Below are 20235 nucleotides of genomic sequence, written 5' to 3'. Positions count from 1 at the left end.
CAGGGCCTCTTATCCCTACTGCACCAGGGTCCCAGCATGGGAATGAATAGGATCTAATGCTGCTTTTACGAGGTGGCATCTATTGTTTGATTTGTAGAATGTTAGCCCATCTGCATAAATAGTTATGCACAGTAGGCTCAGCTACTACAATTACTTCTGCATGGCGCTTCTGCTGAAAATGGTTTTGAAACTTCAGCTGGCACACAGTCCCAATACCCTGCCTCCTTACTGGTACATTCAACTACTGGAAACTTACCACTTTCTAAGTCCAGGGTGGTCATAGGGTCAAGCTATCTGCCACATGATCACCACAGGGACTTGCAGCCATATACCAGGTGCAAGTTCTCCACAGGAACGCAACTCAGAAGTGCCATGGGTGCCCAATTTGGATCGGAACTGCAGCACAGAAGGAAGAGGGGCTCCTGCCTTCTCCCTTGTGCTGTTTTTCTGACTTGAAAGAGCCCCAAGGCATGAGAGACACCTGCTTTCCCTCTCTCATCCCATCTTGCCACAGTCTCTATCCAAATCAGGCCTCTGCGGGACTTCTGAATTTAATTCCCGCAGGGATCTTGCAGCTGATGTTCTGCTATCACGTGGTAGATGTACAGTATAGTTTTGCCCCCAATTACCTATATAGCCCGGGCTCCACATTGCTAACAGTACACCTCCTGCTGAATGAGCCGACCCATTTTTCAGATCAGCAGGATAGTTTGGCAAGGATATTCCTCATACAAGAGATATAGCAAACTCGAGTCTCACATTTCCTAGTTTAATACTCTAACCATGCTGAAACTCTTAACAGGTTATTTCTGGGTGACCTCAGGTGGGGACTGAGATAGCTGAAGGCTGCCCGTTGTACATGTACATGTAACAGTAATCTGTAGCTGTGTTAATAATGTCTGGTTGGTCCCAGATAATCAAATTGATCTACTGTGCCTATTGGTTCTTGTAGGTTATCCGGGCTGTGTGACCGTGGTCTTGGTATTTTTTTTCCTGACGTTTCGCCAGCAGCTGTGGCAGGCATCTTCCACAGATGCCACTGTGCCTACCTGATCAATTTTTCTTTCCGGAAGAGTACACAAGCTTTCAAGGTAAGAAACAACTAGGCTTCCACTCTGCACTGGCAATCGTTTCATATAAGTGGAAAGTTCTTATATCATCACATAAGAGCTATTTCTAGGACCTTAAGCATTTTGTCCCTTAGTCACCCCCATTTCATGTTAGTATAAATTTTGAATGCAAGCAAAATGGACACTTGATTAGGAGTGACAATCAACTGATAATCATTTCAACTTACTCTGTCTCCTTTTACGCCTGGTATCCCGCACTCCCCTTTGTTACCCTACAAATATATGCATTTAGTTAGCATGGTTTTATAATATTTCACAGAAATATTTCATTCATTAATAACAGATAAAATTCATTTGTGTCACCAGAAATGGCGACACCTCCAGCTCCTAGCTCCAGCTACAGAGCCTCTGGTCACTCTCCTTTTCCTTCAGTCCTCAAAACCTCTCCTCATGAAACACCAGAGGTCACTCTGCTACTCTTGCCTCTTTCTCCTCCCAGGTTCCATCAACCCTAGCATGTAGCTTGAAGTGTCTGAGGGGACTACAATAACAGAGGAAGAGAAAATTGCTATTGTGCTCTGAAGTACAGTACACTAATCAAAGTAGCGTCTTCATTTGCTCTACTTAATCACATAAGCTCATAAATTACAGTTTGATCACTTCCCTGACTTGCAATCAATTCTGAAGTTCTGAAGAACCCATCTCGTGGACCCAGAGAAACTGACAGCATTCCTGGAAATCATTTTTTAAATTTCCCAATGAATTAGGCAATTTGTAGCAGCTACAGTGAACCTGTTTCTATGTAGTTTTCAACAGATCATCATGAGTAGGATGTGACTCTTTGCATTCTGATGTTCTAGTGGCGGCAGCTGGTGGGTGGAGACTGTGACACAGAAGCTGTGCAGCTTCTACAGTCCTGAAGCTGATGGAACAAAGACCATTGAGCTTATGGATGTTACGCATCCTCTGCTATTTTCATCCTGTTCCCGTTCTATTGTGACTTCACAACCCATACCTAATAATTTTACTGTAAACTTCTAATTATGATGTGTACTACATTGCCTAATATGGTATCAATAAATTACTTATTAACAATCTTACCTTGTCTCCCATGAAGCCAGGAGTTCCCTGTTTGCAAGGTAATGATAATAATAATAATAAAGTTATTTGACCATGTCTAGTTAAATGTGAACATAAAAGATAATCCAGACTCTTTAATCAGAGCAGGAAAGGCAATAATAACCAGAAGATGTAAGCTGGGATTAAAAGTTAAAATGAAAACCTTAAAAAACAAATTATGTTCAAATAATGGATATATTTCCAGAGTTCTGTGTGGATCTGATCCGAACACCAAATACACGAGAGTCCCCATTTATTTTTGAATGAGTGATCCAATCATAAGCAAAGGTATGAAGGCCTAAATTGATTCCATCTATCGAAATGCACAGGGAAGAGAAAGTGCTTACATTACAGTTCAAACGCCCAAGAAAGAAGGCAGGGGTAATCCTGGACGTGTGTTTATACTTACTCCTGGATAAACCAATTGAAATCAATGGAAATAGTCCCATCTTGCACCTAATGAACATGTAATAGTATACCTGATGTATTAACACAGGTGTCATCTGTCCAGTGTTGCTCAAACAAGAGAATTGTTAAATGTCATTCAAAGGCTTCCAGGAGCCAGTGACTGTCTGATTTAACCAAAGTTAGTTGTTGCCTTCACAATGCCAATGTTAAGGCCTTCCAATCATCCTTGAGCAAGCAACATTAGTACCATCCATCTGTGAAAGCAAGGTAATGGCAGCCCCAAAGGTTGTGACACTCCTGATTGCAAAGCCCTGCTGGTGACATAACAGCTCAGCTGCCAGTGACATCAAGAGAGGACGGGCTGTCCGAAAGGACGGAGGTTGAAGAATATCTGTGGCGAGAAACCAAAAATACAACTCAAGCATACTATTAGGTAGTCAACAGTTATCATTTTCTTTGTACCTCAGAACCTTTTTCTCCAGGGTCTCCTTTTACAAACTCGCCCTAGAAAGGAGGAATAAACCAATGAGGATTTGTGTTTATGTTACAAATACATGATTGTTTTGCTATTACATTTGCCCTTGTACAAAGCCCAACTTTTATGTGATATTATTTGCATAGCGCCATCAGTGTGCATGGCTCTTTAAAGTGCAAGAAGCTTACAAGCTAGTGTTTGACATATTAGAGGCAGGAAGTTGCCTTATACTGAATCAGACCGTCATAAGAACATAAGAACATAAGAACAGCCCTGCTGGATCAGACCAAGGCCCATCAAATCCAGCAGTCTGTTCACACAGTGGCCAACCAGGTGCCTCTAGGAAGCCACTAACAAGACGACTGCAGCAGCACCATCCTGCATCGTTCCATCATGGTCAGTATAGTCTACTCAGACAGGCAGCTGCTCTCTAGGGCAGTGATGGCGAACCTTTTAGAGACCGAGTGCCCAAACTGCAACCCAAAACCCACTTATTTATCGCAAAGTGCCAACACGGCAATTTAACCTGAATACTGAGGTTTTCGTTTAGAAAAAACAACTCATACATTAACATCTTTTGTCTTAAATGAAAAACACAATAACAGAGCTTTCAATTATACAAACAACTTTTTGCCAATCCCCTCTTAAAGGCATCTAGGCTAGATGCCATCACCACATCCTGTGGCAAGGAGTTCCACAGGTTAATTACATGCTGGGTAAGTGGGTGTTCCTCTTTTAGTAGGGGATTTCATTGAAAGGTGGGAGGTGCTGCAAAGCCCGCACTGTGGCCCAAGCGCTCTGCTCCCCTCCAGCTATGCCATGCTGTGAGCTATGCTCCCCTTCAACCTAGCTCCTCTCCAACCCCACCACGGGAATCACTTTCGCCACAGACTCAACAGGCTGCTGTCCGTGCCGCACCCTCACGCCGCATGTGAGCTGCTCTGCCGCATGTGACAGGGGAGGGAGGAAGCGCTCCCATTGGGCTGCTGGGCAGAGGGGCAGGTGATGTGAGAAATGCCCTCAGGCGTGAGTGGAGAGGGAGAGGGAAGCAGCCCGGCCCCGCGTCCCTCTGGCTTTGTAGTAACGAACTCAGGTGAACTCTGTGCTGGGGCGACGGTGCGCGTGCCCACAAAGAGGGCTCTGAGTGCCCCCTCTGGCACAAGTGCCATAGGTTCGCCACCACTGCTCTAGGGTCTTTCACATCACCCACTGCCTCATCTTTTTAACTGAAGATGCCGGGGGTTGAACCTGGAACCTTCTGCATACAAAGCAGAGGCTCTTCCACTGAGCCGTTGCCCCTCCAGCCAAAGGAAAGAAGGGAAGTGGGGCTCAACATGTGTTCGCTCCAGTCACATATACTTGACAGTTTCAGTAGGGAAGGAAGTGGATTTGGGGATCATGCAGGTGTTCTGAGAAGCAGCTCCAGTAGGGTTGCCAGCTCCGAGTTGGGAAATACCTGGAGATTTTGGGGGTGGAGCCTGAGGAGGGTGGGGTTTGGGGTGGGACTTCAATGCCATAGAGTCCAATTGCCAAAGCGGCCATTTTCTCCAGGGGAACTGATTTCTATCACCTGGAGAGCAGTTGTAATACCGGGAGATCTCCACCACCTGTAGGTTGGCAACCCTAAGCTCCAGGGACAGCAAAGGAGAAAGGGGGGCATCATTTGAGGGAGGAGGAGCTTTCAAATGGCTGAGGGGAGCACTGCAAGGTCCCGGGGAGAGCAGAGTGGTAAGGGGGACAACGTGTAGGACTGAAGAGGAGTGTGGAAAACTGACTCCAGCACCTTCAAAAGAGATTCAAAGCCTGTCTAGGCCTCCTATAGAGCTAGAATGCTTTCTTGGGAACTTAGGTTTGGCACTGCATTTATCAGAAAGGATGAGAGATCCCTAGAACAGCCTGACTCCCACAAGCCGTCAGTTCAGGAACTCCAGATTGGCCCTTTCAATCAGCTGATCAGCAGTTCTATCTTCCTTTACTCACCCCCCCACACACAAAAGTCAAAAGTGTAAAACCTTAAAAAAACAAATTATGTTCAAACAATGGATATCTTTCCAGAGTCTGTTTTTAAATACATCTCAACTTTTTCTAGAATAAAACATTTTAAAATCCTGTATTATTTAAATGGGGGAAGCCCTCTGTTCATTTACCTTTTCTCCTTTAGATCCGCGTTCACCCTTCTGCCCTCTTTCAGAATATCCCTTGAGCAAAAGAAAAGAAAAGAAAAGAAAAAGACAAAGAAATATTTTTAACTGTAAGAATAGATGACCTATTCTTTTTTTTTAAGTACTTGGATGGCAGGAGTTATTGGTAATCAAAACTATCACAAAATTAATAAGAAAAACATATTGTAATTACAAATCTAATAAACTAAGTGGAATTTGGAAATGCAGAAGGGGTCAATATGTAAATCCCATTTCACTCCCCCAAATCTCCCCATTTCAGGATTCTCTAACACTCAATTCCTTAAGTAGGCTAATTCCCTCCCCCCGCCTTTTGACGTTCAAATGCACACATTATGGAGTTCACAGATTAGGTCCCTGTGGCCTATGTAATACACAATGAGGTGCGCACTTCCCAGAAAGCAACTGCAGCACATCCGGAGAAGGCATTTCAGCCTCCCCCACCACCACCATGCCATTTTCCTACCTGCAAGAGTACCAGGAGTAAATCATTTGTCCTGTTGGAAAAACCCACATGTATAATCACCGGGTTCTCCAAGAGGCCAAATAGTGCTCCCCGCTATTTCTTGTCTGGAAAATGGTGTAGGGGAAGTGGGGGAATGCTGAAGCTTCTTCTCCACACGTGCTACAGTCATGAACTGAATCAGGCACCACAGATTTTCTCAACCTGTATACTCTATGAAGTGTGCATCGGCTCTCAAATGTATTTAGTTCTGATCAGGCCATTGGGTGGGAGCAAGCATTCTTTTCTCTTTTGGTTAATTAACACAGTCCTGTTTTTCTGAACACTTGGGGAGTTCCTTAAGTATATATGGAGATCCTTATTTTTTCTGAGGGTGGCTCTATTGTGCGATGTTCAGGAATGGCACAAATTCCAGCCGGTTTATAGCAATGCTCCTAATCCACTTAGGTTGGATGTTCTAACCCTCTACCGTGATTCTTATCCTGGAGTCACAATTCCCTAGTGTCTATTGGACCTTGCTTCTTTTTTGGATGCAAAATAATGCTAAATAGAATATGTTTCCATACATTCACCTGTCTTTGCTTAATTTTTTGGGTCCAATGTTGCACAACACCAGTTACTTTGGAAGACCAGAGCTTCCTGCTGCCTTTGTATTCTACCGGACTCTTCTTTCTGACGTCCTGAACTAGCTTGAGAACATGGGGGTGCACAGGCAAGAGCTTCCAAAGATGACCTCAGTGGAAGGCAAGTACACTGTGTGTGTAAAGTGCTATCAAGTCACAGCCAACTTATGGTGACCTCATAGGGTTTTCAAGGCAAGAGACTAACAGAGGTGGTTTGCCAGTGCCTTCCTCCGCATAGTGACCCTGGTATTCCTTAGTGGTCTCCCATCCAAGTACTAACCAGGCCCGACCCTGCTTAGCTTCTGAGATTTGACAAGATCAGGCTAGCCTGGGCCAACCAGGTCAGGATGGGAAAAAACATGCAGACGTTTAAATCGACCTTCCTATAGCTTCAACCCAGTGCTTTTTCTTCTTTCCTGAGCACATTATGAACCATCCCTCCTCCTCTGACATACATTGTAAAAAATTTTTTTGCAATAATCAATATATTCTGCTTGAAGTTTTACCATAGAAAGTGGAGACAGTTTGACCTTATGAAATATAAGCAAAGGTTTTAGAGGCCAAACAAAAATACACTTACAGCAGGTCCCGGAGGTCCCGGCTCTCCCTTTTGGCATTCACAGCGCTTTTGTTCACAGCGATCTGGCTCACAGCACTTTTGTTTATTGACAAAAAACATCAGCAAAAGAGTTTCATATCTCAAAACGAGGGACACAATTTTAAATGAACAGTTTGACAGTGACATCCCCAGCATTGAATTCAATGGGGCTTACTTCCTACTAACTGCTTTTAGAAATATAGGAAGCAACCCTGAATAGATCTCCTCAGAATCCTACTCAGGTCTATTCAATGGGGCTAAAGCGTTCTTCAAATTGCACAATTAATCCCTGCGCAAGACAGATAGGGATCAATAGAGAACCAACCCTCCATAGACAAATCACTATTTCTATCATCATTAACGTATATTACCCATGTTAATGACATTTGGAACTCAAAGCAAGTTACAAATAATATATTAAAAAATAAAAAAATGGGATAAAGTTTTCAAAAGCAGATCAAGACTTCTGCACAGCAAAATCAGCAAGGAGCAGAATAAATGGTTTGATTTTGAACACTGAAAGTATTAACCAGGGGTGTCAAACATAAGGTCCACGGGCTGGATCCAGCCCCTGAGAGCTCTTATCCAGTCCATGAACCAGCCAAAGCAGCCAGCCACCCACCACTCTCGATATGGGCTGGAGAGGCATGGCCCAGCCTGACTAAGTGACATTTATGTTATATCCGGCCCTCGTCACAATTGAGTTTGACACACCTGTATTTAACTCTCGGACATAATATTTTTTCCCTAAATGTTGTACATCTGAACATACTTGTTTTAAAAAGCTACCTCATAGAATTAAAAGGGATTGTTAGCCAGCTAGTGTTACATTCCTGAGGAAGGGGAAATTGGTCTTCACCTTGGAAGCTGCTTCTAACATGACACAAAGTCCTGCATGGGGAATTTTTTGCTGAGTCCAGGAGACCACAAATGTAGTTGCCTAGTTGCCAATGGTAACTGGTATTTTTGAGAGTCTGGGGTCCAGCTGCTACTTCAGTGCAAAATGCTGGGCTTCAACGATACTCAGTAGCAGCAGGAAGTCTTTCTGCTTGTGAATAGGTACAAAGCTCAGTGCAATACCCAATCTCAGAGCTCCCCCAGGAAATAAAGAACTAGGGAGAAGTGTTTGGGGAAGAAGCATAGGTGGGAAAGAGTTCTGGGTTGGGAAATACCTGGAGATTTTGGATGTGGAGCCTGGGGAGGGCGGAGTTTGGGGAGGGGAGCAGGGCCGGATTTAGGTTTGATGAGGCCCTAAGCTATTGAAGGTAATGGGGCCCTTTATATGTCCAGATAACAGATACAACAGCTTGACCTACATTCAACTGTGCTGCATTGCAGTCTGCAGCTGCATTCTACATGTTGCCATGCAACCAGTCCATGCAGAATGTAGGCACCCTATATAAGGAAATGAGCAAATCAGTGATATTTTAGGGAGCAGGCTAGCAGGCGGGGCCCATTACTTACATCATAGGAGTCTACACAACACAAAACACTGTTGCTGTATGTAGGTTTTATTTTATTTGTTTTTTATCTTATATTTTGGAAATGTACATCCAGGTTTTTTTCTCTTTAATTTTTTTGGGGGGGCCCCAAGAGAGTGGGGCCCTAAGCAATAGCTTGTTTAGCTTATACTTAAATCCGGCACTGGAGGGGAGGGATGTCAGTGGGGTATAATGCCATAGAGTCCACCCTCCAAAGCAGCCATTTTCTCCAGGGGAATTGATCTGGGTCGTCTGGAGGTCAACCGCAATACTGGGAGATCTCCAGGTACCACCTGGAGGTTGGCAACCCTAAGGCTTCCCCACTTATGCTTCTGACACATGGGCCCAACACAGCTAGTTTGTCTCTAACCAGAGCACACACAACAAAATGCACACAAAAGCAAAACGCATGCCCTATATCAAGGTGACCCATTGTTCCTTAAACAGAAATGCTTCTCCTAGTGGAGTTTTAGTCCCAAGTGATCATCAACTTCCATGATGGGAATCTTTCCTGCTCCCCTCTTCCTTTCAACTTCCACTGCCCCTTCTTATTAGTCTTTTACAACTCAAAAGGTTTCACCCTGCATGGCCCACTCATTTATCTGTTGCTATTGTGATTCCAGGCTCAGGGCCAAACAACACAGCACAGTAGAGATCAACGATCAGACCATTCCATGTGTTCTTTTGATCCTACGAAGCAGCTGCAAGGGAAATAATTTCAGATTGGGGAAGCACAGCACCGGACACCTTCTCATTTTGTGTGCTCTTGTTTATGTGTGTCTTTAATTTCAAGGATTTTTTTTTAATGTGTCTTTAATTTTGTGCGATTTCGTTAATGTGCATTTTGAATGATATGCACTTTTAAATCTGCCATTTGTGTTTTTTGATTCAATGTATTGGTTAATCTCTGCATTTCTCTCTTTAAATTTATTCATCATGTATATCCCAGGACCTGCTTTTTGCATTTCATTGCCTTGAAACTGAGGAGATAAGGTAGGATGCAAATGGTTTGAATACAAATTTGAGAAGTTTCATTTCTCCCCCCATGACGTTTTCTTGATTAAAACCACTTTCCAGGTCTGCAATTAGCCCTGGTAGGGAAAGAAGACAGGCAAAGACAGCGTGCCTGTCTTCTTCCTCTACTGAGGTAACTGGACACCGGGAAGTGGGAGCTTCAACTGGGAAATAACATGATGTGGTGGGGAAATACTAGCCTTTACCTGTCCAGTACTAATTGTGTGTGTGTGTGTGTGTGTGTTTAAAGTAGTGTCAAGTTGCAGCTGATTTATGGGGACTCCTGGGTTTTCAAGGCAAGAGACATTCAGAGGTGTTTTGCCATTGCCTGCCTCTGTATAGCAATCCTGGTATTCCTTGGTCGTCTCCCATCCAAATACTAACCAGGGCTGATCCTGTTTAGCTTACAAGATCTGACGAGATCGGACTAGTCTGGGACATCCATAGAGTTGCCAGAAAACCCAGGGGTTTGAGTGGTAAAGCATCCTGTCGTGATGCAGTGCTTCTGGGAGTAAACCCAGCAGTGATGGAAGCACGTAGCGCACGACCGCCACTCTGAGCAGCCTGCTGGATTGGTGGGCAATTGGTCACGAGTTCCAGCAACCGGCCAACCCTAGTCATCCAGGTCAGGGCCCGGTGCTATGACTTCAGTTAAAATCACCACGGCTGCTTTTCAAAGTCAAAAACGCATTGCAAAATCTTACAAAAGATCTCCAATATAACAGGCAGCGGGGCCTTTAAACAGCCATCTGTCTCTAAAGAGGACACCATCGCCCATGAAACTTTTAGTTCTCTGGATTTTTCAAGAAAGACTTCCATGCTGGCTCTGCAACTACTCCTATTACAGGAAAGAAGATCAACTGCTGCACGGGATGGGAAATCATGTTCACAATTATTTGTGGGGAAAATCAAAATGATTTAGTACATGGGAGCATGCTTTTTCCTACATACAACTTATTTTTGTACAGAAAAATGCACAAAAATAACATCACAATGGAATGCCACTGAGCAGTCAAAACCTATTAAACTTACCTTCTGGTTAAATAAAGTTTCCTGGAAAGAAAGAAGACATAAAATATGTTAACTTCATATGCCATTTCATGTAACAGTCTTTTAAATGGGGCACACGCCGTGGAGGCCATTTGCCAGGTGGGAGTGAAGGAATTCCTACCCCTCTCCCCTCCCCCCTTTGCCTTCCCTTACTCTAGTGAGTGGCAGGGTAATATTCTGGTGCCGAAGCAGTGTTCAGCAACATGATGATGTCATTTCTGGCCACGTAACCAAGAATGACATCATCACATTGTACTCTCAGGAAGGTTTCTTCACTGCCCAAGGGAGACACACAAATGTCTTTGCTCCATGGATACGGTAGAGATGCCAGCACACATTTTTCTTCATTGCTAACATTATAATGATGCCAGAAATCGTTTAATCACCCCCTCCTATCTCGATTTGTAGACTCTCACACCTCTGAGACTCCCTTGGTAGACTGTCTATTGGAAGATAGGGTGAGCTATATCTCATACTCTGTAGCAAAATTTTGCTCCTATGTTTGCTGGAAACGGAAGACACTTACAAAGAACAAAGACCATATGGGTAAACCTTCAGACTAACTGGTACAGATGAGATGCTGTAAGTGGAAGTTGTATAATTTTAATATAGGATGTATATTTTATGTATATTTTACATTTTATGCTGGCCTTTGGCTGTAATAATAAATGATTTGATTTGACATAATCACATTGCTAGATGCTCTAGCATTCACCCGCTCTCTGATTCTCTATCCCCAAAATTCTCCCAAGAGGTTGGAGACCCTAACACACACACACAATATGCCAACTGGATGCAACATTTAATTTATGCCAGAATAAATGTGTTAGGCTATAACAAGCCACAAGACTTTTTAGTGGTTAGATTGTCAGACTAGAATCTGGAAGACCCAGCTTTGAATCTCCACTTTGCCATGGAAGCTTTCTGGGTGACCTTGAGCCAGTCACACACACCTAGCCTACCCTACCTTATGAGGTTGTTGTGAGGACAAATTGGAGGAGAGGAGAACAATGTGAGCTGTTTTGGGTTGCCATTGGAGACAAAGGTAGGGTATAAATGAAATAAGCAAACTACCTGCTATGGAAAATATGTTAAAATATTACTTACCAACTGGTCCCGGATTTTATCTGAAAGATTGGACTCATCCAAGATTGGAACAGGCATCCGAGGAGAATCACCGGATATCAACCGCAGTTTGGCTCGATCAACAACGTTAGAAAGCCCAATGGTAATGAAAGATATTCCAAGAGCTCTGGCATCGCTAGAGATGCCCTGGACATCAGGACTGTTTGGATGGTCAATACCGTCAGTCATCAACAAAACCACTTTTATGCTTTTTTCCCGGCCTTCTGTTTGGAACAGGTGAGTGGCATTGGCAATAGCATAATAGGTGTAGGTGCCATGTCCAATGAAGGTCATTCTAGAGAAGGTTTGCTTAAAGTTCTGCAGGCCTCTCCAGGATCTAAAGTGATGGTCGATAATGACTGAGCTGCTGAACTGCATGATTGCCAGACGGATATCGTACCTTTGGACTCGACTGGGCTTCAGGCGGAAAACTTTGTCACTTAAGAGGCTGACAAAATCTTTCTGGTTCTGAAAAAGTTCCCCTCTGGCACTTTCAGAAGTGTCCAGGATAAAGAGGATATCAATGAAGCAGGTGGAATCTATCAGGGGACAAGACATTACAGATGATCAAACTCGCATGGATAAACAAATAAAAGGATGCAACAGAAGCAGATAAATGGAGATCTAAACTAATTCACATAGAGAGCAATCCTAAACAAGTCTACTCAACAGTACATGAGGTACAATCTCCAATATGACTAGCCTTGCCAGCTCCAGGTTGGGAAATACCTGGAAATTTTGGGGGTGGAGCTGAGGACAGCGGGGGTTTGGGGAAGTGAAGGGACTTCAATAGGGTATACTGCCTTCCAACATGGCCATTTTCTCTAGGTTAACTGATCTTTGTCGCCTGGAGATCAGTCATAATAGTGGGAGATCTCCAGCCACCACCTGAAGGTTGGCAACCCTAGTCATATTGGAGATTGTACCTCATGTACAGTTGAGTAGACCAGATTATCTTGAATTCCTAACCATTCCAACTTTTCGAATACTTTTCTTCTTGGCCAGACATAATGCCTTACCCCTCAATGAATTAACTGGCAGATTTTTGAAAACCCCAATGGAACAGAGAGTATGCCCATGTGGAAAGGCAAAGACAGAAACACTTAGCCATTTTTTTATTAAGTTGTGATTCATATTCTTCTATAAGATCTTCTTTGATTACTCCATTGATTTCACACTTTCCTATATGTTCTCATGACTACCACTTAATCTATCTGCTGTCTGGTAATGATAAGGCTGTTACTCTACCCACAGTTTACTACTTAACAGCCGCTTTGAAGATACGCCAAAAGTTATAATCAAGTTATGCCTAAATGCTCATTTACATACAGGTGCTCTTTTTGCACTGGAACTGGAAATATGACATAATTTAACTGGGGGATTAAGCAGCAACAAGCCCCCACAAAAACAGTCATGTGCACAGATGTTGTCTTTAGCTGCCCACACCCAACTCTGCCCATGTTCCTCCCCCTCCACTGAATTCAATAAATCTCATATACTACACAAGTCTAGAAGAATCTATAGAAGTCAGTTGTGTAATTGTAGCCTATGGGCTTTAACATCAGGACCAAATCCAAGGTGGTGGTGAGGGCAGAGGGCAGCAAAGCCATTCAGGGCAAAGTTACACAGGCACATGTATGCAAATACCAATTTTGTTTTAGGTTTTTTTTTAAGTTAAGTGTGGGTTCATACCATCATCTTTATGCATCAGTGGGCCTCAGGGTAGATGTCCTGGTTCATATGTTCAGTTTGGATTGATGCCAAAACAACGGGGTGTACCCTACCACTCTGCTCAGCTCAGTGGGCAGTATCCTTCTCTCTAGTATCAGAGGAGCATGCCTATTATATTGGGTGCTATGGAACACAGGCAGGATGGTGCTGCTGCAGTCGTCTTGTTTGTGGCTTCCTAGAGGCACCTGGTTGGCCACTGTGTGAACAGACTGCTGGACTTGATGGGCCTTGGTCTGATCCAGCAGGGCCTTTCTTATGTTCTTATGTTCCTTAGGCTGGCAGACTTCCTCCAGTCTAAGGAAATTTCCTTCTAGTCATTAGTCTTCAAAGTGGTAGGATACAGGCCACTATGAAGAAACTCATGAAGAGCCTCTTCTGATGGAGGAAGTCTCCTTGGGACAGAGGAAGATTCTTAACTTGACTGAACAGAATGATAGGATACAGCCAAGTAATAGCAACAGGAGGACCTCCCCTCCACGACCTGCATAAGTAGAGTTGCCAGGTCCCCCCCTCTCCATTGCTGGGAGGTTTGGGGGGGCAGGGCTAGGGAGATCACACAACAGCATTGTTTTGGCATGGAAAAACAGTTTTGGGGGGCAGGAGCCATCTCTCCCCCCACCCCCAGGTATGTAGTTGCAGGGAATCCAAGCTGGGTCTGGAGAATGCCAGACCCATCTCATTAAAAACCCGAATGTGTAGTTTGGGCCTAAGAGAGAATGCAAGGGAGATTTTTAGGGTTGCCAACCTCCGAATACTAGCTGAAGATCTCCTGCTATTACAACTGATCTCCAGCCGATAGTGATCTGTTCACCTGGAGAAAATGGCCACTTTGGCAATTGAACTCTATGGCATTGAATTCCCTCCCCACTCCAAATCCCACCCTCCTCAGGCTCCACCCCAAAAATCTCACGTTGGTGGCGAAGAGGGACCTGGCAACCCCAGAGGTCTTCCATAGGAAGGAAGTTTTTGGAACCTGTCTGTGATAAAAAGGAATCATCTCCACTGTTGAACGACCATGCCTTGCCATCCTGCTGCTCCTCTCAGCACACCTGCAAAGACAGGCAGGAAGCATAGTGCCCTAGCACGTGCATGAGGAGCAGGTTCTTCCAAAAATAGCCAAAAATGTCAGCTGTCTAGGGATCTAGCAGATGGGGACCTGCCTGAAAGTCCCCACCCATAAACTGAAGATCTAACAGATCTTTACCTCACTTCAACCCTACATAGACAGTACTGTGATTTATCCTACATTTTGGACTATCTAGCAGTCTGGATGTCTTCCAACCATTCTAGTTGTACTGTATACAGTTTCTAACAGCACATTCCATACAACATTTCTGTTGAGTTTCTTTATGTACAAAGAGATGCCCATTTAGGAGAGAATAATACAGCTCCTTGTCGTTCAGTATTGATGGGAAACATGCAACCCCCGAGAATCCAGGACTCATTACCAAAGATACAAAATGGTCATATATTAGTTTGCCATTTCCGGGGAAATTATTCCACTAAGCTTGGAAACATTTCATACAGTGAGTTCTAGGAAATTGGCTTTACCCTGAAGATTGTCTTGTCTTTCTAGAAGAGAACTTGGCCTTTGTCCTTTTCTTCTGGTTTGTCCATACACTATACGATTTGTAGCAACGGCCAAAACAAAAAGGAAAAAGACAGAATGTTTTTTCCACATAGTGCCTGGAATCCAAAATCCAAGGATTGCTCAATGCTCCTGTTAATGCAAAACAAAAATAGCTATTAATATACATAATAAACCTATGTAAGTATGATACAAGTTTGTGTGGGATACCTTTGTTAATGGGGTTATACAATTTTTAAAATGTTTTTAAATTAAAATATTAATGCTTAAAATAAGAGGTACTTTTTTTTTGTTTAATGCAGCCGATTTCTGCAGTGGTTCATATCTATTAGAACATGCTTTAAAGATGGAATATTGATCAGGATTCATATTATCTCTTTAATACATATATAAATATTGCTTATTTACATCTTTCTAGCTAAACAACTGCATTAGCAATTGACTCTGGCAGATATACTAGGAATGACTGAGAATTTCTCTGAGAATACTTTTCTGGCATCCCTACTATAAAAAGACAACTTGGGTGTCTGCATGAGTGTGCCTTTAAACAACATTCTCTAAACAGACATAATAATGACGATTCTCATGCACTTTTCTTGATTTATATCACTTGATATTTTAGAAAGAAAATTAGCTGTGAATGACAACAACCAGTTTTATCAATTGTTCTAACAACACATCTACAAAACTATTCATAAAAGTAGCAAAAAAAGACAATATTATTCCTGTTTGGCCCACTTACAACTTTTTGGATTACCATGGGTTTCCTGGATAACTGTTAAAAGATTTCCCCAACATACTTATTACTAAAAATCGTAGCAAATTTGCCTAGTATTTTTTGCTGGTTAAAGAAATACTTTGAAGACATTACAATGAACAATTACTTTCACTCATTAGACCCAAAAACTATTTGAGTATTATTGCTCAACTCCACTCAACGCTTTGATATAATTAATTCAATCTTTCCCAGAAGACAGAAGATCAGTGACAGCCTAATTTTAACAATATGACAGCTTTGCAATTCAAGTTCCATTTGCTTTGCTTTTGCCAAGACAAACTATTATAAAATTATGTTGTCTTACCTTACACAGCATAGAAGCTACACACTGCAGAATAAATAAACTATGCACAAATATTAACTGAAAAACGCATTCCTATTTTTTTTTTGTAAATGGATAGCATCTTTAAAATAAATAAATTTGTCTTGGTGCAAATCAGGGCACTTTGCAACTGGATCTTTCATGGTCCTTTAGTCATATTTTATTAGTCCAAGTTAATGCAGAGTGGTTAGGCATTTAGCCAGGTTTAGAAGTCTGGGTGGGAGCATTTACTTTAAAGGAACAGCCGATCTGAGAGAGTTCTTTACAAACAATCAGTTTGATATTATGTAAACAAAAAAGCAATTCTTACCAACAACTTGTATTCATTTCTCTGACCTTCTCTGTCACATTTCTATACCCTAGCATGATGATATTATTTAAAGACACTTCCTCTAGGAGATAATCAAGAAACAAATGTATAATCAATATGTCATACTAAACATCCAAAATTCACACATAAATGTTGACAACCCCAGATGAATTTGGGGAATGGGTTAGATCCAATCCGTTTCTCTGCTGGTGAAAAAGGGAGGAAAAACTTCCCTTTTTGATCACCAAAAAGACACTGCTGGGGATCATGAGACCTGCATGCAGATTGGGGGCTGTAGTGAGGAGAGGAATTAGGTGAGACTGAATTAAAATGCTGGGTGGATCCAACCCAAAGTCTAAAAATAGATACGTATCCCCGCCCATTTTTTGGAGATGCAACGATGAATCACATTTAGGTGACTATCAACATTCACCAGTATACCTCTGAGTATTCAGTCATTTACTTGATTGTTAATGTCCACAGGTAAATATCAATATTTACCAAATGTCAGTTTCACTTTAACATATATAAAGTATGGCCACAACCCAACTCAGAGTTAAGCACATTTAAGTCCAACAGAATCAATAAACATCAGTGCTTAAGAACATGGTTGACATTATATACTTGGATTTCCAAAATGTTTTGACAAAGTCTCTCACTAAAGGACCCTGAGTAAACTTAACAGTCATAGAATAAGAGTAGGGTTGCCAACTTCCAGGTGGTTGCTGGAAATCTGCCACTGTTACAACTGATCTCCAGGTGACAGAGATCAGTTCCCCTGGAGAAAAAGGCTGCTTTGGCAATTGAACTCTATGGCATTGAAGTCCCTTTCCTTTCCAAACCCCACCCTCCTCAGGCTCCACCACCAAAATCTCCAGGAACCCTAGAGAACAAGGTGTAGGGCTGTCAAGTCGGAGTTGGGGAATTCCTGAAGATCTGGGGGTGGAGCCTGGGGAGGGAAGGGTTTGGGGAGGGGAGGTACCTCAGTGGGGTAAAATGCACAGACTCCACCCTCAAAGCAGCATTTTTCCATGGGAACTGACCCAAAAACCTTCCGCCGATGGCAAAGAGGGACCTGGCAACCCTACCCTCAGCTGAGTTTTTGTATTGAGCTAGCCATCATGACTCCAAGATCTTAGATCCCATCAGGGTATGGGTAAAGTTATTGGGCAGGTTGCCTCTCCAAATACCTCACTTTACACTTGCATTAAAGCTCATTTCTGCTTTTTTGCCCACTCACCTAATTTGGAGACACCCTCTTGGAGGACTTCACAATCTGCTTTGGCTTTCATCATCCTGAATAATTCAGTATCATCCAAAAACTCACTGCTCACTTCCATTGGCAAATTATTTTTGAACAAATTAAATAGCAGAATTCCAAGTAGAGGTACCTGAGGGGACCCCTCTATTTTCTTCCCTATATTGCAACAACTGTCCATTTACCCCTATTCTGTGCTTCCTTTCAGTTAAGCAGTTACAAATCCTACAAATCCCATCTTAGGGTTGCCAGCCTCTTGTAAAAATTTCCAAAAAAACCAAGATTCTAGTCTTTACCAGGAGTTATGTTAAACATAGATGGCAGCTCGATGGACACGACGGAGAACAGGTGAAGATCTTCAAATACATAGGGGTAGTGTTTCAATCGATGGGTTCGTGGAGGGCTCAGATGACCCAGGTCACCAAGAGTGCCCAAAGATTGGCATCACTATTCTGAGATGTTTCTACTCGAAAGGGAATTCATATATTCCCTATGTAATTAAAGTTTTCCAAGGTAAAGTGACACCTCAATTCCTGTACGGTTCACAAATCTGCTTATACAAAGACTTTTGTCCCTTAGAAATGGTTCAATCTAAATTTCTTAGACGCATATTTGATGTTCCTCATTGCACACCAAATGCAATTCTTAGAATTGAATCGAGGCAGATGTCGCTTGAAGCTCGTAGTTGGTATCAAGCTATATGTTTTTGGCTCAAGCTAAACCTTAACCCATTTAGATTAACTACCTTAATTCTTTCGGATCGCTATGGCTCATAGCCAAAACTTTGTGCTGGCGAACTATCGTTATGTTTTAGAATTCCCCTAATGCTGCAGAGCTTTCACCCTAGCCCGTTTTAATTGCCTATCCTCTGTGCTACTGGGAGATACTTACATATTCCCTACCCTCAACATCTGTGTTCCTGCCAATTGAACACAGTTGAAACAGTGGAACATGTATTATTATATTGTCCATTTATAAGGACATCTGTTTCATATAGCTCACCCCTACTCTATCCAAGTTCGCAGGAAGATTTCCACGCCAATGAGACCTCCTCTAAAGTGGCCAAAGCCTGTGCTGAAACTTTGCCCATAAGAAAGCAGATATTTAATAACCTTTATGCATAATTAATTACAGCACAATAAGGCTATGCACTTTAATCTCAGTATATTAATTTTACATCGGTATGTAAAATGTGATGTTAAATTGTTGTTGTCTGATCTCTTGATCGTAATGTTGATTGATATTTTTAGTGTTCAGTAAATCACATTAAAATAACCTAGAGCCACCATGACAATGTCAAAAGACATAACAAATAAATCAGACGAGAGCCTGACAGTGAAATCTCAAACAGAGTTAAACTCTTCTAAGTTTATTGACTTCAGTGGATTTAGAATGGTGTAACTCTGCATAGGATTGCACAGTAAACCATAAATGGGAAAGGGCTTCCTTAAATATACTAATCTCATTGCTTAAAAAATAGAAACAAAAGTCCCTGAAACCCAGCTGCTCCAAACTAACATTGAGAGAGAATATACTTCCTTAAATATACCAACATCATTACTTAAAAATATACAAACAAATATTCTCTGAAACCCAGCTGCTCCAAACGGACATTGAGATAGAATCACAATGGTATGGTTCAATAACAAAATGTTTGTTTTTTATGCCTCTGCTGTAACATCTTAAAGTAAAACTTGTGCATCTCCCTTATAGGGAAATCACAGACTGTCAGCCATCGCACACAGAGTCCAGGCTGTACAACAGGGGTGGGGAACGTCAGGCCCGGGGGCCATTTAAGGCCCGCGAAATCATTTGGTCTGGCCCTTCGTGGGTCCTGGCAGATCTCTAGCTCAGAAGGATCTAAGACTGGCGATCCACCAACTCCTGTGGACAGGCATAGCCTCTATTCAAGGCAGATATGAGTTTGTTTTGCTGAGAAAAGGAACCTTATTTCCCCCTTGCAGAAGAGTCTTTAGCTATATTGCTGCTAGGACCGCCCAAGAAACTGTGTTAACCCTTTCCCACTAGGGCTGTGGAGAAACTTATTCCCTCTGTACTACAAGAGGGCTGGGAGCGGAAGTGGTGACAATGGAGGGGTTAAAGGTGGCAGGGGCAGAATGCATGGGGGTGAGTTCTTAGCCAGTGTGTCCTCATTTCATCCCTGCAGGCAGAGGTAGCAGGAGCCAGCTGTAGAATCTGGCCCTGACCATGCGGAACAGGAGCAACACTGGCGTGCGGCTGGACGGCTACGCCTGGCTGGTGCAACATACCATCCTGTGCCACCAGGTGGGCAAGTGCACCACCGGTTGGATGCCTGCCTGCTTGCCCATGCCCGGGGGGGGGGGGTCATCTGCGGTAGCTGCCTGCTTGGGGCTTGGTCGGCTAATTTTTAAGTTGATAATTTTGTATGGCCCGCGAATGATGTTATAAATATCCAAATGGCCCTTGGTGGAAAAAAGGCTCCCCAACTCTGCTGTACAAGTAAATCCCCCAAAGTCATCATATGCCCAATAGCAATAGCAATAGAGCCAAATATGCAGTTTATTGGCTAACGAAAATGGTTTTGATGCTGAATGCTAAGAACTGTTGCACTGTCACAGAAAATGGAACATAATGACCACAGCATCTCCAATTGACTACAA

General features: G+C 42.8%; 1 protein-coding gene across 1 annotated transcript in view; it reads right to left on the bottom strand.

Annotated features, from left to right (window-relative positions):
- COL28A1 (collagen type XXVIII alpha 1 chain) overlaps nucleotides 1-16366 on the bottom strand; it is a 73700-nt gene extending 57334 nt beyond the window's left edge. Inside the window, exons 1-9 of the mRNA XM_056857819.1 lie at nucleotides 16336-16366; nucleotides 14889-15057; nucleotides 11589-12145; nucleotides 10464-10484; nucleotides 6919-6993; nucleotides 5220-5270; nucleotides 3060-3101; nucleotides 2172-2198; nucleotides 1298-1342 (exon numbers count right to left, since the gene is read on the bottom strand). Coding sequence (XP_056713797.1) covers nucleotides 1298-1342; nucleotides 2172-2198; nucleotides 3060-3101; nucleotides 5220-5270; nucleotides 6919-6993; nucleotides 10464-10484; nucleotides 11589-12145; nucleotides 14889-15018 — 948 coding nt within the window. The 5' untranslated portion in view covers nucleotides 15019-15057; nucleotides 16336-16366. The remainder of the gene's footprint in view (nucleotides 1-1297; nucleotides 1343-2171; nucleotides 2199-3059; nucleotides 3102-5219; nucleotides 5271-6918; nucleotides 6994-10463; nucleotides 10485-11588; nucleotides 12146-14888; nucleotides 15058-16335) is intronic.
- Nucleotides 16367-20235: the final 3869 nt, after the last annotated feature.

The sequence above is a fragment of the Euleptes europaea genome, chromosome 11 (genome assembly GCF_029931775.1).
Source record: "Euleptes europaea isolate rEulEur1 chromosome 11, rEulEur1.hap1, whole genome shotgun sequence".
NCBI lineage: Eukaryota > Metazoa > Chordata > Lepidosauria > Squamata > Sphaerodactylidae > Euleptes > Euleptes europaea.
The sequence above is the reverse complement of the archived record's forward strand: the minus strand, read 5'-3'. Positions and strand labels throughout refer to the sequence as shown.